Source organism: Euwallacea fornicatus, chromosome 14, assembly GCF_040115645.1.
Source record: "Euwallacea fornicatus isolate EFF26 chromosome 14, ASM4011564v1, whole genome shotgun sequence".
Lineage (NCBI taxonomy): Eukaryota > Metazoa > Arthropoda > Insecta > Coleoptera > Curculionidae > Euwallacea > Euwallacea fornicatus.
In genome coordinates this window covers 2,317,638-2,342,064 of record NC_089554.1, presented here as the reverse complement: position 1 = coordinate 2,342,064, position 24,427 = coordinate 2,317,638, and the positions used below count along the sequence as shown (strand labels likewise).

The 24,427-nt window shown below is 36.1% G+C and overlaps 1 protein-coding gene across 7 annotated transcripts in view; it reads right to left on the bottom strand.

Moving 5' to 3' along the window:
* Window positions 1–24,427, bottom strand: part of heph (polypyrimidine tract-binding protein 1 heph) — a 311,014-nt gene that overhangs the window by 37,490 nt on the left and 249,097 nt on the right. For 6 of the 7 annotated variants that reach the window (XM_066289861.1, XM_066289862.1, XM_066289863.1 and 3 more), the window contains 3 exons: window positions 4,932–5,027; window positions 1,220–1,408; window positions 1,050–1,154 (listed from right to left, as the gene is read on the bottom strand). In XM_066289861.1, the coding sequence (XP_066145958.1) occupies window positions 1,050–1,154; window positions 1,220–1,408; window positions 4,932–5,027 (390 nt within the window). Of the gene's footprint in view, window positions 1–1,049; window positions 1,155–1,219; window positions 1,409–4,931; window positions 5,028–14,511; window positions 14,545–24,427 lie in introns of those variants that run through there. The other variant, XM_066289866.1, reaches the window with a different exon arrangement.

Below are 24,427 nucleotides of genomic sequence, written 5' to 3'. Positions count from 1 at the left end.
ACGTCACGAACATAATAATTAAAACGTGCTCAAGAGGCATCCCGTCAAAAGTTTCAGAATATTATATCTCGGCGATTTTACCTGCAAAATTGAATTTTCGCCTATAGGTCTAAATTAAATGCAAACTACAACTGTTTCAACATAAAGTTGGGTAGTTGGCTCGGCAGTCTTTTAGTTCTCGATTAATATTCACAACTTCTGTGACCGACAAGAAATTCCGAATTACTACCGAGTACATGGCCACAGGCGGATAAATGTTTGCCCATAGTTATTATAACAGTGGAAAGAATTCTTGTTTTCATCCATAATTTATAGGTAATATGTATTAGTGAGCTGCGTTACAGTGAGATGCTTACATTAAAGGGCAAGCAAGTAAATCTGTTCAATTTAGATATCAACAAGTTGTCGGTATATGCTGCACGACGATAAAAACTGATGATTTTGTCCGAAATGTCGCAGTTTGGGTGAAAACTAGATCTAAAGCGAAACAAAGTGGGGACGACAAAAGCTTTTAGCGTTCGCGTTATGGGGACAAAAACTTTGTTCGACGTACACTTCCTAAACATAACGATATACATTTTAGTTTCTAGTTTTATCTCGCGTGACGGTTTGTTCACATGGAAGCGGTTTTTCCGAAGCAAAAAGCCGGCAAAAAGAAAAGTTTTCACGCATACCTGCATGACAGCATATGTAAATGATAACACTGTTTTTTCTCCACATTTCCGTAATGATTTTCCACGCGAAGCTTAAAAAACACGTATCAAACAGGAGAGATCCCCAGGCCTCTCGTTAAACATTCAAAGTATTTCCCTAAAACGTCTGCATTATCTACCCCTATAATCGCATGAAAATAAACCCCTTAACGCGTATTCAAAGCTACTATGTCGAAAATTGTTATAATGAAATAACTTTATTACCGAGGGTGAAACCAACTGAAACATGTGAAATTTAGCATATCATTTTCGCATGTTAGAAACTTTTTGTTCCAGCTTTTGTATCAACAAAAAGTTCTCGGCACGCACCCCACACAACGCAATATATTGACTTACGGCATTTGAATGTGTTTGGTCAGTCTTCAGCTCTTTGTGATTCGAATACTGGACGTATACTGATCGGCCTCGAAGCTGCGCTACTGAACCACCGAAATATGATACCTAAGGCAAACAGTTAGAAAAACAGTTATAGGTCTGAAATGTGACGAAAATTGGGGGATGCTCACCATGCTTGTAGCTGAGGCTTCATCGCCCATCTCCAAAAAGGCTTGGTTTTTGCCTTTGAGCACGAGGACGTTGGTGACCCTACCAAAGGGCAAACCGAGATGGATGATCTCTGCCTCGCTTACATCAGAGGGGATGTTGCGGATGTGGATTACACGAGAGGGTTTTCCTACGTTTTGTTCCAGTTTGACCTGAAAATAAATATTTGCTTATGCAATGCGCTACGATCTTTCGGAGCATAAGATGTACATTTTCAGCTGGCTTAAGGCACGTATGGGCAAAAACCTTTCAACTGAATAGAAAGCTTAGGAAACGTGTTATACGGAATTTTATAAAATTATAAGTTATATACAAGTTAGCACATAAAAATGTGCAGAACAATTCTAATAAACCATTCTTAATTCTAAAAAATGCTTCCTAAAATGTGACACACAACAACGGCATAGAAACCAAGAAATCCATTGAAAACATAATTATTATTTCTCAGTATAATAAACTCCTGCTGCACTACAAAACATGGGGCACGAAACAACCGTGATTGTTCAACCTTGATAGAGAATTGAATGGATGAAAATACTTTAAGATTTTCCAAACAAAGACAAATCACTTCGATCCACTTCCCACCATTGCGAAACTTCTGCACATTAGATTCACTTAGGTAAAATTTCTGGTTTCGTTACAGCGGACATTGTTGGAGTTGGTGAGGATCATGTTTCAATAGAGCATTAATAAAAATCGCTCATTCGATGATAAAAATGTGACAATTACTGTGGGATGGAAAACGAGTAATCTGTCCAAAACACGTTATTGCTTCCCGACGGAATGAAATGTGTCACAAAATTTACCGCACAAAAATATGTTGGATGATTCAAATAAACCATGTGGCAAAACATTCTTGATGGGTATGTTAAAAATCATTATACCTTCCATGAAATTTGACGGTGTGCAGATGCTAATTGCCGCAAGTATTATAAAATTTTCAAAATTTTTCGAAACCGAAAAAAAGTGGCCTCTATTTACTTCAAGCAAGTGCGAAACTGCAGATTAGGCAATATTGCCTACAAAATATGAAAACATAATGTTTATGGCATCAATATTGTCAACGCGTAAGTTAATTGATCGTCAACGTAATAAGTTCGTGTCTTTTTCATTGATACATTGTGGGAAAACCGTGAACACTTAATATCCGAGTAATTAATCGAATTCAAAATACTGACAGAAAATCCTGCCTCTGCAGTAATCCATAAGCGCTCCAAAATCTCCACTAATAACGTGAATATGCACAGTTTGAAAAGATTACAAACTGTTTCCTCGGAGTTATGGTTAAAATATTCACCTTAAACTGAATAGGAGAACTTGCATATTTCCATTAATGCCCCAGGGAACTCGGTTTATAGGCAACAACCGTTTAGTTTCCGGATGAACCGGATTTCGTTCCGTTATCTAAGCTCGTTGTGGTTTCCAAAAGGCCGCTGAGGGCTAAAGACAACGATTGGTTCCTGAATGATATCACTTTAATGCGGCGAGTTACCGATAGAGGACCAATAATACTTGAAGCGGATTGATTCTTTTATTAAGTAAGTAACAAAAAGTCCCGTCGGTAAAGCCTGCAAACGACAGTAGTCCGTGACTGAAGTCATTATTTGTTTCACTGTAATGACTCTAAAAGTGTTGGGTGGTCGACGTTCTGTACATTTCCCTGACAAATTCCATTCAGATTATAAAGCACATCCACCTACAAATACAATACGAAATTACAATATGACTAAGTTTGATACTATTAAGAAATTATTTAATGGCACCTCCATTAGCAGGAAAGTAAAAGAATGGCGCCTGACTATACCCGCTCCGCATAACTCATAATCTATGCCGGTATGATAGCCAAGTTACTTTTGGAAATTGTTATTTACATTACAAGGTCGGAAAGCGTTGTTTTTCAGGACGAGCCGAGAAAGGAAGTTGGGAGAGTCGTTTTAACTCACGTGTCGACCATTTTTTTACGACCCACTTTAGCTGATACTGTATTCGGTTTTGTATTTTATATTTGATTTAACACATCAATAACTTAAACATGTTTGACATGATAGGGGTTGAAAAAAAAAAGAATAACAGGGATCGGAAAATGGTTTTGTCAATACCTAAGGTCAATTTTCCGGTATTGACCGCTGAAATTGTGCTTTCAGGTAAATAAATAGGACGTAAAGTACCTTCTTTCTGTCCAATTTCAGTGAATGCACTGGCAAGGAGGATACCAATCAAGACATTAACTATAATGTACCGAACAAGAAAAAACGAAAAGGGAATTTTAAATAACCATCGCGACCATTGAGAGTTGAGAAGCCAGGAGAGATACGATCTCACTTAATCGGGCGCAAAGTTGCATATTTGGGTATTTATAAAATTCCAGTTTTGAAAATTCCGTGAGTATCGGAGATTTCGGAACTTTAAATACTGAAGTGAAACAACTGCTCAAATACGCAAGGTTGCACTTGTTCAAATAAGATTGCACCTCTTACGGTTTCCAAGATATTACTATGATGAGCCCGAAATTTGAGGTCCAATACACAAAACGTAATAAATATGTGTCATCACCGGATTATCTGGGCTGTGCAAAACAAAATCAATGAGCTTAGCAAGGCTTCAATGAGGGTTTAAATCGATTGCCACATTTTAAAAATTAACGTTCAACATTTTTACTACACTGTTTAGATAAAACGCACTATCCGTCAGGATTTCACGATCGAAGAATGACAAGCATAACATATCCGAGAACGGTGCGGTAAACTTCCAACTATGGAAAGAGTGGCACTGAACTCTACCCAAGAAGAAGATAGACATGTATTTACTTAGTGTGTCAATGGGTTCCACAAATAGAGTGACATATAAAAGCTAACGCTGTTGAAGCAATTCCCAAGCTAGTAATAGGAAACTATGGGTGAAAGTAAACTAAACCCTATGGCAGAACATGGCGCAGTCGATGTTTACGTGGCTGCATAAATACGTGAACTTAATTGTTTCCTTCGGGTGCATAATGATGAGGCAATACCCAGGAGGAACGTCCATCCGTTCAGGTCCACGCAATAAAACAAGTTATGAATATGTCAACGCAGTGCTATTGTTTACCGTCCGGAAATTCTACCGGAAGGGCCACGAATACTCCGGGGTGTGTTGCTTGGCTTGAATATGTGTCAAATGAGGGTTAAATGGTCTTAATGTGCGAAATTATGCAATGGCTAACCGGAATATGCCATTGTCCATGAGATGTTGTAATTGTTATTAGATTCGGTCCCTGACACAATCGTAACTACTGCAATCCTAATCAACGTGGCCGCCGATTAGAGAAATGTAAATCGTCCGCACGCATGTTATGTAAAAAAAGAAATCTGCAATTTCCAAGTCTCTTTGAAACTGATAAAAGAGGATGAATCACAGAATCGCCTCGATTTTTAATGGAGCTTTTTATCTCGCCCATGTCACTTGTGTTCTTTAGATCTCTGCGAATGAAAAATGTATTTTAACTTTGGATATAGCCCGGGATCGAGTGCCGCTGTATGTTTTTACGCTCGCTTCGTTCCACTCGCGAGGGCAGATAACCCCAGAATTGTAATTTAATATAGTCCGTGTTTGTGTTTCCATCAATATATGAAACCAGTATTTTTATGCTCTATGTCTTCAACATGTGATACGGAAACAAAGAGATGACATCGTACTCACTTTTTTTGCGTTCTCCTGGTTATTGTTGTCGGCATGAGTAGCTGAGGGAGCCATCACTGAGACACTTGACTGTGAAAGCAGTTCGTCACTTCCTCTCTGGAAAACAAAAATAACTCTATCAAAATCAGTTCTTAAATCGACTGTGTCAACGCTGCAGTGGAATGAGAAAGTATAAAAACCGAATATTTATCTGCAGATAACGAAATAACGTGTTATATAATTGACACGAAATGTTGTCCTTTTTCTGGTAATGTGACGTTAGTGCACGAGCTGCAGGCGAATGTAGTAAGTCTGATTATGAGTAGGAATAGACATTTTGTCCAAGTTGTATACGATGCTTTTTCTACAACTACAACAATGCGGGAAAAATAAAAACGATCTACTGCTGGCAACATCCCTCTGTCTTTAAAATGGCCTCTGGATTATTGATGTAGAGTATGTTTGTTTTGCCTTGTTGCAGTACATATCAGTTCGAAGCTTCAGTTTTTTTTTAACCAAATACACTTATTAGTGATTTTAATACTATCACAATCTGACCAGACCAATGAACAACTTAAACCTGCCTTAATATTACTAAATTTGATAGTCTAACATGTTACCCTACGGTGTCTTTCAGTTTTCTAACAATTTAACATCACACAAACATGGCGTGAACACTGCATAAAATTGGGTTGTTAGCATTAACACCTTACACTAGCTCAGAGGGTTTTATTCTTTTTAGCCTTCTAAGTTCGCATTGTTCAGGAGCTGGATGATTTTGACGTTCACATTTTGGATGAGTTGTTCTTTATGATTTCTTCCACATTTCTTGATTGCTTTGCCAAGTCCTTCTATTTCCAGGTCCCGATGGACATCGCTATTTCTTACGTACCACGGTGCGTTAATAATGCCTCTCAATACTTTGTTTCGGCATGTTTGAATGATGTTGATGTTGCTCTCTTTGGTACATTCTCATAAGCGGATACCATAAATCCATGTTGGTTTTATGTCTGGTTATATAAGAGTAACTTGTTATGGAGGGACAGAATGGAATTTTTCCCAATAAGCTAATACATTTTTTCATATTTTTCACATTTTCTTTTCTTTACGTGGGCTCTCCAGCATAGCTTAGTACCCAAAGTTATACCTAAGTATTTTGCCATGTTGACATATGGTATGTATTTATTTTTTATATTAACTAGTATATTTCGTATTCTTTTGTTTGTAAAATTGATGTTGCTTTCACTGAGTTTTATTCGCCATCTTTTTGTCTTATCGTCTATTTGATTCACAGCTGTTTGTAATTGTTCCGTGACTTCTTCACGCATTTTTCCAACTGCTAAAAAAGCAGTGTCATCAGCGAAAGTCACAATTGTGTTATTTTCTAATACTGGAATATCACATGTGTACAGCAGGTACAGGACCGGTCTCAATACAGTTCTCTGTGTTGCTCTGGCTTTTATTTCTCTCAAGGTTAAATATGAATCACCTTGTTTTGATCTAAAATGTCTGCCAGTCATGTACGACTGAAGTATTTGACAGTATGGTTCTGGTAAAAATAATTTTAGTTTGTATACGAGCCCTTCATGCCACACCTTATCAAAGGCTTATGCAACGTCTAGAAATATCATGGAACAAATAGTATTTTCTTCAAGCGATTTTTCAATTACGCTCGTTATTCTATGAACTTGATCCATTGCAAAATGTTTATGTCCAAATCCGAATTGATACGTCGGGACTAATTCATTGGCTTCAATTACTGATGTGCGTCTTTCAAGTAGTAATTTTTCAAATAATTTCGATATTACAGGAAGCAGTGCAATTGGTCTATATGAAGAAACTTCATTAGGCGGTTTCGCCTGGTTTGGAAATCATTTTGACTTCTACTATTTTCGATAGCATAAGCTGTGGGAAATAAATTTATTTCCTTCCTTCTGTCTTCATTGCACTCGCAACACTCAGAAAATTAAAGTATACAGAAATCGACCACCTTTCTACATAAATTTTTATTAGATAATAAGTAAATATCGAGACAAATGAAATATTCTTAATTAATTCTAAAATAATAACAGTTTGTGTAAAGATTGTCTAGCTCTGCATTAATTTTAAAAAAATCAACATTTTTACATTTAAATAATTATGTTTTTTTTATATTAATTATTCATGATTCAATAAATTAATTAATTATAACATTTTAACAAAATTGCGAAGTCACATAGAGTGAAATATCCTTTAGCTTTTCACTCTTATTTGTAAAAAAATGGCAGTGAAAGTGAATAGATCGTAAATTTATAGAGAAACTATAAATACATCCAAGAAAGCACAAATGGGGCTTGAATTCGATTTCCAGCAATGTAGATAATAGATGGTACCACTACACACTCTCTGTGCTGCTAAACTTGTGTCATATAAAAGGTACCTGCCTTCATTCTATCACATGTCAAAGTATTTTTGTTCGTTTTGGAAATTGGAAATAAATCCCGCAGTTTTTGATATATAGGCTGAAAATTGCTCCTAGCGGAGGTTTTGAGTACTATTAACTTATTCAAAATATTTTTTTCAAAGTAGTAGAGTCTAACTCAGAGGTTAGACAAAAATCGACGGAACTCTATACGACTACCGATAACTTCAATATTTTAGGGAATTGTGATATTCTGAACTCTTCTGCATCATGCAGCCATTTTACAAAAAAAAACTTGGGTCTCTAAGGAATTTCGAGATATATTCAATAAATCACAAACAATTCTTTATTGCTTCCGGTTACTTATTGCGTCACCCAGGTCAAGTTTTTTGAGGGGTCTCTGAGTATAACGGATTCAAAATGATTTCATTTAAATCTACTCTAGCTATACGAATAGATACTCTATGAATGAGATTTCAGAAGCGCAATGCAGGCTTACGTCTTTCCTTGCGAATTTTTAGGTTTTTGAATTAAAACGGTGTGCTGCTTTCTGGCATAATGATGGTTGAGATATAGCAATTATCATAATTTTTCACAGAAATTTCAGGACTTGCCTACATAAAGTAGAGGTGAACTCGAAACTTCTTCCGAAAAGCCTCGGCCTCATGCAAAAATGAGATAAATTTACACGGAGTTCTCGACGTGGCATCGGTATATGGCGCATTTCTCTTCCGAGATCGTTCTCAATATGCGTCTCTGGTAAGGCTAAAAGCCTTTTGACTATATTTAAGTAAATAAAAGTGTGCTCCGGATGCAAAAATAGCGAAAAGGGATCGCGTTCAAAGTGAACGTATATTTTGAACGGCTGGCACAGGATGTATGCCTGACGTCGCAAATTTGCCAAGGCGAAAATTGTTGGAAAATGGCTTTTTTCTTTTTTTTCACCCACATAACTCCCTTTTTTAGACTAATGCTACCGATAAACTTTTTAACACTGGTCCTTATTAACTACAAAGAATTAAGTAGCGAACAAAACTGCATTATATACTTATATACGTTAAGCTTTACTGCTCTCAAATAAAAATAATAATTTGCTATCTCAGCAGAATTTAGAAGCATAATCCGGATTTCCACTCATCCCCAAAAGAAAATCCCGAACCATTTATAATCCGAGACCTAACAAGTGCTTACATCTGCATCTGAAAGATTTTCTGTGAATAGACCGTTTAAATCGAACGAGGGACCAGTTTTTCACAAGCTGATGTACTACAACCTCCGGAATCCCTTTTAAGGCGCTCTGCAAGCCAAATATGAAATATCTGAGCCTTTTGTCGGACTACTGTCGACGTATTTTGTAATCGTCGAATATTTATATGATCGTCGTCTTCTTTGACGAATACGTATCATATATTCAAATTTTAGCTTGAAGAAAAAGCATGAAAAGAGATCAGTTGTTAAGAAGTAATGATTTTCTTTTTAAATTGGCCCTTTTGGAACTTTGAAATTAAACTCGTCGAGTAGAAAAATTAAAGAAAGAAATTAAGAAACCTTTTTTGGTGACTCATTATTGCTCCGAGGTTAATCCCGAGTTGAAATGGTTATTCATTCTGGATAATCAATAAAATATATGAAGGACTTTGTAAGAGTCTTTAAGAATTATTGCTCTAACGTGACCTTAATTTTATGCACCATTTGTAAATAAGTTCAACCATGTTTAACTATTGCACTGGTTGAAAATAGAAAAGTTGCTTTTCTCCCACAGTGCCGAAAGCGCAGCAAGGCAACAAAACATTTTCACTAATGGAAGTATACCTCTTTAGTGTGAAATCAGACTGAGTGTATGTAAGAAATGGCCAGACCAAAATTTTAGAAAATCCAGACACCGCAGATGGAAGATCAGTAGGTGCAAGTCATTATAGGAAACGTGTTTAACGAGCAAGATTCCACACCATTAAAGATGCGACCCATTATTTTTTATTTCAGTTTTTCGTCGGGTCTTCCCAATGCAATACAGAGTGGTTCAGAATTAATCGAAAAAATTTAGCAGACCAATTTATAAAAACAAATGTCAATTTTTAACTATTTGATGTAAAGCTTCGTTGTCCATATACAGAGTGGTAAACTTTTAAAATTGTTTTTGTTTTTTGATTATAGTGGCTGCAGTTTTTGAGATATTTTAGCCAAATACGACGTAAGTTTAGTACGAAACTGTACATGGTACGACAACTGATCCCCTTATGGACGAATTGGATATCATTAATGGTGATCAGTAACAGTGGACTAACTCGAACACTCACTGGGCCATAAACCGATGCGTCTCATAAAACCTCAAACATAATGTGTTTAATAACAGTTACAGCACGGAGATTAGTTTCATTTAAGTTTCAAGTATTTATTATTTACGCACAAACGGATCGAAACTCTTTGTTTTCAAGTGGTTCGTAGCTTATGGCAACCGACCGTAAACTTGCAATAATGTCTGTGGCTCTTGGCAACGGGCGGTAGAGAAAACATAGCACCTTCTAAGGCGTAAAGAGTAAATTTACAACATAGGGTGAAAATTATGGACTGGGGTTTATAAAATATGTTTTGGTCCTTGATATGAATCAGGAAAGAGCCACTTTTATATTAATTGGTGAAAAATAAATGGATCGGATTGTGTTTAACTTATTGTTGCTAATAAAAGAGCCATCGGTATCGGCAAAAATTACGCAGGATGCAGCTGCAAATCCAAAACCAAACTTGTGTTGGGCAAAAAGTTAAACTTTCCTAAAGAACCTGAATTTGTAAATTCTTCATACACATGAGTGAGGCTTTCCACACCTCGCTAAGAATTTCAAATGCCTCAAAAAGGAACTACAAACAGACAAATCTCCGAATTTAAAAGCGGCCAAGAATGTGAGTATGCTTTTATAAAATGGATATATCTCTGGCTTTATTGACAGAAAGTTCGCCGAGAAGTCAGAAGCTTGAAAGCCAAATTTCGTTTTTCTTTTTTTGCGGGTAGAACCAAACTTTCAAAACTGAACCAGAAAAGAGAGCGTGTTGACTTAAAAACTCCTTTCCTGGCACGGAAACGCTGTTGCTTCCTCCGACGGAGGTATTTTGAATAATAACGCGGCAAATGGGCCTATTCATACGCTAATGTAACGTCTGTTACGCTTGAAAGGGCTGGCGGGAGTTTCGGGAGTTGCGAGTTTGCTCTCGATTGTTATACAACTAGTTTGACAAAAAAAAGTTTTTTCAGTAAAACTTTGAGGGGTAAACCATTGTGACCTTATTTGAAGTATATACGTTAATTGACATTAAAAAGGAATAATTTTTCATAAATTGTGCCTATCAATTAGGCTCAATGAGGTGGAAAGGGCTTGCCTGGCGAAGATACAGGCAGAGTATAACTGAATGTAGAGTTTTTTGAAATAAATTTATTCGAAAACATTTCATTTAAAACCAACACACAGCCGGGAAATTTACATTGATTCGGTGAGTGCATGTGATTCATCTATTGACAGAGAACCATTTATCTTGACTAAAAATCCTACAATTTTGTTCCTCAGGCCTGGTTAGTGTAAATTTGTGACGAATTAGAAGTTTTATTATTGATTAAAAAAACTGCAAGAAACATGTACCAGTTCATCTGCAGACCATTGTTACACTACGGGTACATATTGAGGAAAAATGCGACGGAAAGAACTAACGGATCCATACAAACCAAACAACACAACAGATTGCTCTAAGACTGATTACAGAGATGAGGCACTCCGACAGCCTGCTAACAATCTATTCAACCAATTACTACACGACCGGACACACATGACAAGAATAACTGAACGACTGCAACAAATTCAGGCAAGATGGAAAAACAATCGTCTGAACTGGACAACTGGACCACTTTGAACCCTCTTTGCTTTACAAGACAAACAAAACAATCCCACCTCCTTTTTCCTTCAACCACTCTATTGGAACATTTCCAAATGTAATTTTTTCTTTCCTCTGCATTTTATGAAGGATTATTTAATATAGATGTAATGGTTCGGCACAAGGGCAGGAAAATAAGACCAAATGGTCGATCACACTTTCTCTGAAAATAAGGATTATTTTTTATATATTATTGACTATTCGCTACTTCCATTCTGATATGTTCTACATAGGGCAAACAGTTTTGTCTGCATAGAGCCGATATTCCGTATTGTTTCTATGCCAAAGACATAGAAACAAGAGAAACGACATATTTTTATCAGTCGGAAACGGGGTGCAAAGAGAGGATCATTCAAAAGTGGTTTTCATTTACCACTGTCCGTTTAGAGAATAGGAGCTTTTTGTGCATGTTTTTCTTTATCTATTTGTAGAAAGCACAGATAAAGCAAAATGGGTAAGATGATGATACTTGTATTTTCATTAATATATCAAACATTTTTAAAGTCATCACTAATTTTAAAATAGAGTTTTAGCGAAGATTTCATTGGACCTCAAAGAATGAAATAAAAACTACTGTCGAGCATATATGTTACGTTATTAACACGTTAATACTGATCAATATCAATCGTTCAACCTTTTTACATAGACTTCAAAACGTCACAACAGTTTTGCGTTCTGAAGATTTCGAACATATGGAGAGTGAAGAATGTGCGATGTTTTGGACAATATATCAATTACTGACGAAGAGATTGTAAACTCTGACTGTGAAAGCAACAGCGACGCACGAGATCGAAAGCTAAACGGAACGAGATATATATCGTTTGAAATCTTAATTCTGTTACAATCGATGGATAAGTTCATCGCATGTTAATCATTGTCCAGTATTGAGCTCTCCCATTATGATTGGTAGAATGTTAACATACGAAATAGTTCAGTTAATACGATATATTCCTTTAATTTCCTTATATCTGGCAATAACTCGAAAACTCTGTTATTACAAAGAGTGACTCCTTACCTGAAAACTCGAATGGATTTCATTTGTCGCTTTATCAAGTTTAATTATCTTTTAAAATAGGACTCGACAAAGAGATTTCGAGACCTTTACAAAGATCTCGAAATATCTTTGCGGGATCTTGGCGAAAGTTAATTAATAAGCCAATTAAATTGATTATCGAATTCGAGATTTTAAAAATCCTGCTACAGGGTCCATGCGCGTGGCGGTAAAACCATACTGGCGATGTATTACCACTTACTAGCAACTATCATTAGCAGTTACCCTAGTGTTTGTTTAACTTTAAAATACGCGCAGTTTCAGCTTTTCCCCTAATAACTGATATAAAAACCGATTTTCAAATAAAACTTCCAGAAAATGCCTCGACAACGAAACTTTAAAATGCATTTGTTCGGGACCAAAGAGCTTCGGAAACTACTTTTGTTGAGGGTTTGCAAGTTAAAGTCTACCAAACCAGCATATGTACCCATAAAAGTTTAAATAAACGTGGCGGTGGGAAGTTTGCGTCAACTTTGCACCGAATTACTGTTGTTAAGTCAACTTTCGCGTTCTGACTTTCTAACAGGCAAAAACGCTATTGTTTTTTTCAGCTTAAGGCACCAACTTAATTACCCACATAGTTCTAGGTGTATGAGAAACGTTTCCCACCTCCATCAGTAATATAAGGCCAAATTCCCAGAACGTTTCCAGTTGAAGGGACACATAGTGCCTCGCCGCCAGGTAACTGGCACTCCGCACTCTGGAAACCCGTCAAGCGTAAGAGGGGCCCCATTTATGCTGTTCCAGACACACAACTCACAAAAGAATTCCTGTGAACCCTCGGCTCTATAAGATTTTTAACGCGATCGAAAAATAGCTAAACTGAAATAGTAGTTGGGGAGAATTTAAACCTTACCCAAACTCGCATATGACGATAATAACCATCAACCGAGCCGAGACCTTTTTCGGCACTTTTCAACTCCCGATGCAAATATAATTAAGTTTAATCGTCACCGTTAACAACTCCGGGTTTTTAAACTTCATCCTTAACGACCTCGGGCGTTTAATCTCGGTTTTGGAGAGGTTACGGGATTACAGAAAATTACGAGAAAATGTGCTTAAAGTCGGGCTCTGAATGCTAATTAATATAAAGGTCTGTGGGTTTTTTAAACTGCTCTGAAAGTGATAATTATTAGATATCTTTTGTGTGTTTGCAGTGGGCTTGCGGCGTTCTTTCTTTTCCTCGAGAAGGGCTGGGAAATCGCATTAAAAATCTCGGTCACGGTTTGCCTTACCATAATCAAGTTCGTTAAAATTTCGTCTGTTTAATTCGCTTCCATAAACACAACGGTACTCTAAGCTATGGGCCTGCGATCATAAGCAAGATACGAGGAATTTCAAACTTGCCAAGTAGGTACCTAATATAGGGCAGTTCCTTGGAATCAAAAATAAGATCTAACATAAAACCAGGCCGCAGGCATTTAACTCCTCTGGGGAGCCCTTCGTCTCCAATCGGATTTTCCATGAATCTCGAACATAAATCCTTCGTCTTTTCCGCACCAGCGACTCCTTCGTGCGTCTCCCGTCGTTCCGGGACATCATTTACATTTGTTCCACTTTTGTCTCGTTCTGGGATATTCGCGGATTGCTGATTTAAAGACGTCGTCTTTAATAGCCGGGTTTTTGTGTTTGAAACTTTCATTATTATCGGCCCAAATGGGGATAATGCTCTGCTAGGAATATTTTTATGGGACAGTGAACAAGAGCAAGTTTCCACCTAAGAACAGTTTATAATCCCGTAAGCGAAAGAATACGAGGCGGCATTCAAAAGAGCGTTATTTGCTAAATTAGTTACGTCGAAATGGTTATTAGAAACCAAAAGTTTAAATTTTGATCGATGGTCACAAGTTACTGAAATTTGTGATAATTCGGCTGTAGTCGCGGCGCTGCTGATTGCGGAGGAGATCCGGCGAGGCAGGGCTTCCCAGAAACAATGGTATAAACAACTATGCCGTGCTAAAGGTAAAACAATCTACGACACACGTCCCTTAAATGTTATAATACGCGTGCGTTGATATTTTCAAGACATTGTAACTGACGTTGTCTCGTTCGTTGAAAACTCGTACTGTAACTAGTCAGTTACCAGACTTTTGACGTAAATAACTATATCTAGTTAGAGTAGTTTGACGGTAACCCTAGAGAAACGTGACGGTTTTAAAGTAAACAGTAAAAATGAAGTTGATTAAAATAAATCCGACGAGTGGTTACAATATCTAATCCCGTAGACTTACCCAAGAATCACGGCGTTTACCCATTTTCTTTCTCTAAAAGACGGTATTAGATTTTACAAGTTCTAGTGACGATGAGAAATACTCACATTATTTGCCTTGTTCCGTTTAGGCTTTCAACATAAATTACTAAATAATATTTTAAACGTCTACTAAACTCCCAATTAAATTTAACATGACGTTTCCAGAACGTTTAGAGACAAGATAGGAATGACATGTGTCAAGCTGACCTAAGTCAACACTCCTAGAGGGAACGCAAATGGAAATGCGGCAACCTTGAAGCTGGTATAACTAACTGCGTGCCATTTTACCGAGTGTTTTCATTACAATCAAAGGAATTTTTTTTTTTTTTCGAGAAACATTTGCAATTACTATTTCACTTCGGACTGAAGCAATTTTAATCATTGTGCACGGAAACATCATCAAAGATTATTATATACATTTTAATATTTGTGCACTAAAAACTTTTGTATTTGACGAATTTGTGGGACTGGAGAGCACGCCTCTCATCAAAGCTTTTTGGTTACCCCGAAAACCAGCTATTTATGGCTTGAATGGAGAACCCTAATCTTTCATTTATTCAGAATAACCTTATGCGCAAAATCCACAATTCTCCTAAATTACTTACATCTAAATTCTTAAATCATACGTGAAATATACATAGGATTTTCTATAGGTCACAAATTAGAATATAATTACTGTGTATGCCTCAACACTTTAAGCGAAAGAAACTTCGGTGTTATACTATATTTTTAAATGTCCTGACATAAATTGTAGTCGACTTTGATGAATTGCAGTAAACCCTCAGGCCAAGTAACACGGTTCGGATTTATTTCCTGACGAGAAAAATATTCTAGAGAACATATTTCGTAGCAAATTCGCAGAAATATTTAAATTGAGATTATTCCTGATGGAAAGCGTATAAAGAAAGGAGGGTTATTCAGGAAATTCATCTATAAGAGATTAGTCATTCTCTATAATGGAACAAAAATAACCGTTTCTCAACAGGCCTATTACGGGTAAAATTACCAAGGTTTTTTTGGAATATACCTCTAACACGACTTTTAAACCGAAACACATCTTAACCGAAGTACTGAACTCGATGTTAAAAGTATGGTTAAATAACAAGATTGAGTAGATAATAAGATAGGTTCGTGATAGAATTACGAATGTCATACGTTAGAACCGATATTCAAAAACCGAGTTATTCCTTTGAACAATTATAATTATTAACTAGTTTCTGGAGTTTGAAGTTAGTATCTGCATTATGTGTCCTCGAAAATCAATCACGTACCTATAAACGACAGTTTTTCTACAAATGATAACTGTTTTTGTTGACAATGGGCCCTTTGCTCCATTATAATACCACGCCATCTATTCCTGTGAGGGCACTTGAAGGCAAAATTCGCAAAAATTCTTTTCGAGATGATGTAAAGTGCTATTAAAGTTTCATGTTTCGGCTTGGCAAATATGTCTGAATGGTCGCCATGCTCTGTATAGATATTTTATATCTTACACGGAAAACAACTTCTTGATCTTTAATTATTTGATTGCACTAAGAGTCGAGACATCCCCGATGGAAAGCTGGGATTGGAAAAAGAACGCAACCTTGAAAGAAAAATGAAGTGTTGCATTTACGACTACTGAAAACCTGTAGCTCTATTCGCGCTGTTTACATTCGAAAATCCGTTTGCATTTATTCCATTTTCGCATTTTTGTGAAAACGATTTAATAATGTGACAGCGCAGCACACGTCCCCGACAATTACCGATAATGCTTTCCAATACGCCAGAGAACCGTAATGGAAAGGTGATTTGGATGGAAGTGCAACGTGCATGGTTGGAAGAGAAATTTTTTGCTTGAGTTTATAGTAATGAAATGAAATGCTCAATTTTAAGTGCGATAAGAATTTGCTGTCGTTCATTGGCCCGGGCCGACATCTTTCCATCCTTTTGTTACGTGGGGTCCATTTTAATGTCCATGTTTCTAGAGCTCTGCGATGTTTCAATAGGAAGCCTCAGAAGAAGTTCGGGCTTCCCACAATAAGAAGGACGATGCAGCCCTTTCGAGTATTACCACCGAATCTATATTTGTCGTAGAAAATTCATATAGCGTCAGAACTATGATCTAGTTTGCTCAATGCGAAACGCCGCTAGAGACCCAAGAGGTCAGAGGTCGTATTACATTCACTGTTGCAGAGGCATTTCCTGTGATTTTAAAAGAGTTTTTGAATGCAAATGTGGAAAGCAATGTCGCTTCTAGGGTGAACACAATAGGACTACTAGTGGTCTTTTAGGACGCTAGCAACATAAGAGTGAATACATTAAACCCCTGGCACTTTGCCAAGATGGTAATATCTATAGAAAACTTGGAATGAAGATACGTTTTTGGTCACTTTGGTTGTTTCTATGAAAATTATCTTCCAGATAAAGTTTGCCAATCCATTTATCTACAGACCCTAAGGTAAATAAAGTTATTGTTTTCGCTGCTACTAGCGGGTGTGTAAGGTACGAGAAATGGGCGCAGTGGAGATAGCAAACTTGTGTTCGAACGTTTGGCCAAGTGAACTTTCGATGATAAATATATGTGCCGTGAAACGATAGTGAGAAATAATTGATAATGGACCTTCCCCATAAACCATCAGCCCTTGCCGCGTATTATTTCTTAATAACTGTGTGGTAAGTCTCAATCTCTCAATTTACGAAAGCCAGCTAGGGATATTTGTGGTCAGGGCTTAACTAGGGGTAATAACATGAAACTTGCGGATACTGAAATAAAAAAAAATGATAGAAATTGAATACTGCGTCTTATGTGTCGGTCCACTATTTGTTCCAAACTTTCCAGTAGGAATGATATCAGACTTGAGGGAGTAGGAATTTTGGTGTTCGTTGCATCAAGCCCTGATCTTCGAGGTAAATCAAATTTCTCTGCTCTTTAGTCAAACTTGCGAAACAGTTAGAAAACAATCAATTCAAATTATCCATCTGCTTCCCACTTTGAACTTAATTCAAAGCATACTCATTTTTACGGAAAATAATAATTGGATCCTTTTTAAATCCCGGTTTCATTAAAGCATGCTCCAGAAATTAAAGCGATCAAAATAAGACTTTCTAGGATTTCATCAAAAGAAATCCCCTTAAAAACTGTTTTATTTAAAAATGTAAATTTGGCTACTAATTGCAGAAAGTTCCAATCTCGTGTTCGAGATTGTTTTATTATTACCTTTAGGAGGTCGCTCAAAAGACTGCAAGATAAAATTATCTCAACTTTTTCCATTAGAAGCGGTAATGTCTATCAGCTTAAAATAAAAAAAAGGAGAAAAAAAAACCGTAAACAGCTCTATATTTAGCTCTATCAGGAAATGCCAGTGCCGCTTCCTGAAACCGTCTGGTGTGGCATCAGGGAATCCAGATTCGCAGATGGCTGGCACATGGATGCGTTACGCGTTTGTTTTTTGATCGTCGGCTGTTTCTTTCGTGGCCAACTCAACACGTTTCAGTGTCTGGATAATAGTTGACCGTCAATCAAACGTCAGGAAAAACTGAACATCCCTGCAGGAAAATTTTATCCCCTAAAGCGTACGAAAGGTTTTATTGTGTATATCTACGGAACAATTCGTAACGGAAACGTGAAACCAGTAGGCAATTTGCTTTTGCATACATTCAGGGATAGCTAATATGATTTTTTCATTAGACGCAGTAAAACACCATTAACAATAGAATAAACTGGAAAAAAAAAATCGAAATTGATAAATATGACAGATAAACAGCACCAATAAAGTTGTATTGAATTTATAAGCTCGCTCCAACTGCATTATAAACATAAACTTTATGATGGAATTTAAGTTTTGATGGCTTTTCCGTTCAAAGATAAATTCTTGGCTTGAAGTCTCAGCGATACCATTAAAATATAATGTCGAATTTTCGCCTGTTTAGCGTATAAAAGAGACATTGGCTTGATGTTGGGTATGACGGACCTGACATATTGACTTTGAACATTGATTGGGATTGTTCCAAAGTATAGTACAAGTTTTATTTTTATAGTGTCTTGTTGCAGAACCTCAGGCGAAGATAAGGTGCGTCCAACCAGTACAGGACATCCCATGAAATCTTAAAAAAATACATAAACGTGAAACACTATTATAATTTGAATACCTTTTTGCTTTTAACGTGAATTCGCTGAAATTATATCCCATACTGGTTATTTAATTAATTTTGTTTACAGGCCTAGAAGAAAATAAACAAAAAATTTATCATTTCATTCGTTTAACAATGTAAGACCATTTGTTTTCCCTTTTTAATTGTCACCTTTGTGCATACTTGTTTAATTCTTGTTATTCTACTTCAATACCATTTTCCATTTCACACGTTCCATTTCATAATTTTACAAGTTCATAATGCCTCGTAAAAATTTGTTAACTGCTGGAGAAATGAGACAAATAGAAATTTTACACGAATTAAAGTGGTCAGAAAGAAAAATTTCTACGAAAGTAGGCCGTTCGAAAAGATTGTTTAACAATTTTATTAATAGAGGTGCGAGATGGAAGAAGAATTGTGAAGAAAATTGTCCAAAAAAATAAGTCATCCATGAAAATTGTATGTCAGCTTGGGTTGGACGTAGGCAAACAAATAATTTCTAATATGTTAAAGAGCTTTAAGTTCGTGACTTGTAAGAAAAAATAAAGAAAATCACTTGTTATTGAGTGCTATAAAGATGCAAGAGTAGCTTTTGCAACGCGAGTCGTATCTTACTCCAACGAGTGGCTTTCAGTCAATTTTTCAGAAGAGAAAAAACAGTTATTTTCCCAGCGCGAACAAGGTGGAGGCTCGGTTATGACGTGGTCAGGTTTTTTTTTCAATGACCCGACCAATATCGCTTTCCTATCAAGTAAAATTAACGCCCGCAATTATGTGTGTCTCCTCAAAGACCACCTCTTGCCTGTTGATGACTTTTTGGCGGGGTCTAAATACCTTTTCCATTAGAAGAAAACAATGGTTTTCCGACTACAACATCAATGACATGGAGGGCCCACGAAAAGTCCAGATCTAAACCCAATGTAAAATTTATGACGATATTTATTTTGGAAGGTCTACGTTCAGGGATGGCTCCGGTTTATCAGCATTGTAGACCCGAAGAAAAAATTCTTGAAAATGGACAGTGCATTCCCCCTAAAATTTTCCAAGGATTAAGAGAAAGTATGAAGAACTGAGCATTTAAGGTTATACGAAGAAAAGGAGAAACATACGATTATAAGAGTATTTTCACCAGAAATTGGCGTTTTGAGCAAAATTTTTATCACTGCCTCTCTGCTCCCAAAAAAAAACCGCCAACCGAAAAAGTCCACCACCCTTCCTGATCTGCCACTGTGGAACTCAACCTAATCTCACCCATCTCCTTCTGAGGCCGGTACCGTATAGGGTGGACTTTATTTAAAAAATTATATTCTTACTGCAGCAAAATTAATGGTTTTTAGTTACCTCACAAAAATTGTCAGGTAGTTTTTAGTGAGTCCGGTAATTTGAGTCTGGCAAGGATCAAGCCATGGGAACAGCACTGTATTTAAATCAATTTTATTTGTAACAGTTGATGCTAACAATGTTGTTCAAATACGGCTAGTTTCAGTACCAGCTTTGATTCAGCAGAACCCACCTGGGAAATACGGGATCGGTCGATTAGATATTGTCTTACCTATGTACAGGGTGCGCATGCGAAAAGTCTCACCCTTCTCTAACTTTTTAATGTATTGAAATAGAAAAAAATTCTAACGAAAAGTACTTAAAAATTCATGAAGTTTTTTTAAGATGGTCAACAGTTTTATAGAGGGTGTTTAATAAACGAGTGCAAACCGAATATTGCATTTTTTTAACTATTATGTATTCCTTTTTTTACATATTTAAATTCTGCATTTTATTACGAACTCAATGATGTACACCTCAAATCTTATAATTTTTGAAATATTTTCAAAAATTTACTTTTGTGTAACATAGTTCAATGACGGTGTTTCACAAATATTTCTTGGTTAACTATGAAAACAATATGACTAATGTGGTCACCGGTAGTCATTTCTTTTGTCATTATTATGGATTATCTTAAAATTAAATTCAACAGTTTATTGCGTTTATCATCAATATTTTCTATGAAAAATGGTACATACTGAAGAATAAAGATACTAAATTTTGTCAATTTACATAAAAATTAAGAAAAATACTTCAAAACGTATTTTTTATTTTTCTTATTTTCTAAACCTAAAAAATATATATTTTTTAGCTCAACAAGAGTATAATCAATATTACTAATTAAAATTGAATAAAATTGAATACAATGACAATAAGGCAGCATAATCTTTCCTCCTAAACTTCCTTCTACCATATTCAACACATAATCGATATCTTTTTTTCAAATTTTGCAGGCATTTTGTTATCGTATCACTTCGATTGATATGACTTATTATATTCGGGACTCTTCATTTCATCGCATCTAATGTATTATCCAATTCACTACCATATATCTCGTTGTTTAGATATTTCCATAAAACGGTGTCCAACGGGTGAGGTCGGGATTATTTGGGGGCCATGGAATTGTTCTGTTCTTTCCTATCCATTCTTGATATTCCGGATTTAGGAAATCGCGCAGGAGAAATATGTTATGTTGTAGAGCACCATCTTGTTAAATAATTTCAAAACGCTCGTCAAGGGGTAAATTTTCATTGAAATAAAAAATGTCTTCATTTAAAAACCTATATAATACCGTTAACTCGTTAAAGTACCATCAAAAATAATTGGTGTAATAATTTTATTATTGATAATAATATCACACCACACGTGAAAATTTATTCTGCCTTGAACTTTTACTTGTTTTGTTAAATTTCGATTGCGACTGAATGGAGTGCGCACATTTTGTCTATTAAACACACTAGCAGTTGAAAATGTTGTCTCATATGTTTGTAACTTTTTTTTTTTAAGAAATTTATATTATTCCTGAAGCGATTAACATATATTTACAAAAATTTATTCTGTTCTGAATATGAATATCTGTCAATTTTTGCACAGCTATAAAGTAGTCAGCTTTCATTTGGTTCCTTTTTAGAACTTTATGTAGTAGTCCTTTAGTTAGATTCATTTGCATAATAGTTTAGAATACTGTGATCCGTCCTTACATTATTTTACACAATTTTTTTAAATGTCTTCCAGCTTGGTGTATTCCTATTAGGATATTCAGGGAAATTTCCCCATTGGGCCAAAAAGTAAATGTTTTTTTTTATTTAGAAAATAAGAAGTATAATAAATACCTTGTGAGGCATTTTCTTATATTTTAAGTAGATTGACAAATTGTGGTATTTTTTGCTTCACTATATACCAATTTTAACATAAAATACTGATTATAAATGCAATAAACTATTGATTTTAATTTTAAGATAATCCATAATAATGACAAAAGAAATGACTACCGCTGACTACATCAGTCATATTGTTTTCATAATTAACAAAGAAATATTCGTGGAACACTGCCACTGAACTATGTTGCACGGGGATAAATTTTTGAAAATATTTCAAAAATTATAAGGTTTGAGGTGTGACAAATATATACAAATATATTACTTTTTTATACATTTAAATTCTGCGTTTTATTACGAATTTAACGATATATACACATATATCGTTAAATTGTTCAAAAAATGCAATATTGAGTTGGCAAACCTTTATTAAACAACTTGTATAAAATTGCTGACTATCTTGCGTGAATTTTCAAGTACTTTCTTTTAGAATATTTCCAAATTTCCATATATTAAAAAGTTACTGGGAGAGATGGTACTTTTCTCGTGGACACCCTGTACATACATAAAAAATCAATCTAAAATACTTAATTAAATACCTGAATAATGCACCTTTTTCATAAATGTTATCGTCATCTAGAAGAGAGCAGACTTCGTAACAAAATACACACTTAAACCTTGGTCTTGAGCCAACAAAATTGAACACAATATCCATGAAAACTGTGCACACAATCTCAGGAAATTAAATCGGCGAACAATAGTGTATTTCCAAAGCTAGACAAGGCATGTTTCCCTTATTATAAGAGCGAGAGCCCAATCGATAAAGCAACTAGTTGATTTTGGCCCAACCTGATTGCCTGACTCGAGCGTGTCCGATTTGCCTGGATAAGAGGATCCTAGGTAAACTGAAAACCTGGAGAAATCTTTTTGCACTGTAGGAGAAAAGTGAGATTTTAATTAGGTGCCAAGCAGAGTTTGTTCTAGTGACAAAAATAGCACCAATCATCATCATATACGGGTACATACACTCCCGTTGTTTATGAAACCTCATTGTTGCAGCTACTAATGCATTGAATGATAAATCTTTTTATTATATTTACCTGGATTTAATTAATAAACATTTAATTAAAAAATGACTATATGGAAAACAACTGTGCATTGTATGCACATCTGACCGAAAAAGCTTTCAAATATTGGAATTGAATAATACATATAACCAACTTTTGACCGAATAGAATATTCGTTAGGTAGACGAATATTAACAATATCAATTTATATCCAAAAATAGTACGATACATTTCTAATTATAGTGTTAATTAAATTTAGGGTGACTTTTAGTAGGATAGAGTAATTATTAATGAAATAATTTTCTAGCTTATTGGAAATTGACAACTTTGAGAGACGAACAAACGGCTATTGCAGATAGAGGTAGGGTTAATTTGTATCGTCCTCTTTTGAGCCTCATTAAAACTTCCGTCACAATTCCGCCTTCGGCAATTCAAACCGATGAGGCTTTGGGGCCGATCCGATATTAATTTCCAAATCTTCTTAGATCTAACTTCGCGAACAAAATAAATCCTACGTTTCAAAACGTAAATAATATAAAGTTCGAAAAGACGTCTGAAAATCCTCGATAACAGAAGCTACCACCAGCCCCAGACAGGTAGACGATATTTCTGGAATAGCCAGATTGTTTCCAGAGTTGGTTTATTTTTGATAATGCAACGTTTACTTGTAAGATTTTATATTTCTTCACTTTTCGTTCAAAGTTTCATTTTACCTAGACGTAATCTGCGGAGACAGGCTGTGCGAAAAGTTCAATTTTAAAGGCTTCATTTTTATTCTAAGTTTGTGCAGAGAAGAGACGGCTAAGCAGGCTGTAGTACATCATACAATGCAACATTAAGGCCTAAAACTAATTTTATAATTCGATAAGTTGAACGTGTAGCCAATTAGGCGCTAGCGAGCGTAGTAATTAAATTGTACACGTAGTTAGTTTGGTATAAAGTAGCTTAATCCCGTCTGTTTCCAACAAGCTGGAACGAATTTAAAAACTAATTGCGGAGAGAGGAAGAGAGAAAAATTTCGCTACCTGAGTGCACCTAATACTAGTTGCATCAGTGCTTTTAGCCTGCTACAATTACGAGAATTAGATAGCTATGTCGGTATACTGTTACTTGGGTGTTATGGACCGACTTAAACTGTCCTAAAAAAATGCTTTATTCAGGTTATCTTCTTGGCATGCAAATTCTCGGTTATAGTAGACAGCACTTTCCGACAAACATCGCAGTACAATTGGCACCAAAATGATATTTATCATTGTGTAATGTGTAGGGGATAATAAAAGCCATATTCAGGACGCTCTAGCGCAGTATGTCCACCTCCACGCGGTGTCCCTAGATGCCCCCTTTCCCGAGTCCGGGAAACCACTCTGAAGGAGGAGAAGAAAGGTAGCAGACGCGGGAAGCATGAGGATAGATGTTTAATGAGTAAGACTGGGAAGTGACTGACCGAGGGCTTGCCGAAGGAATGACCTACTGTATCCTCAGAAACTAGCCCTTGGGGCAGACATGTCACGAAAGGCAATAAAAGATCGAGACGAAGGGGCCACATATCCAAGCTGCACACGAATGGATTGCACAACGC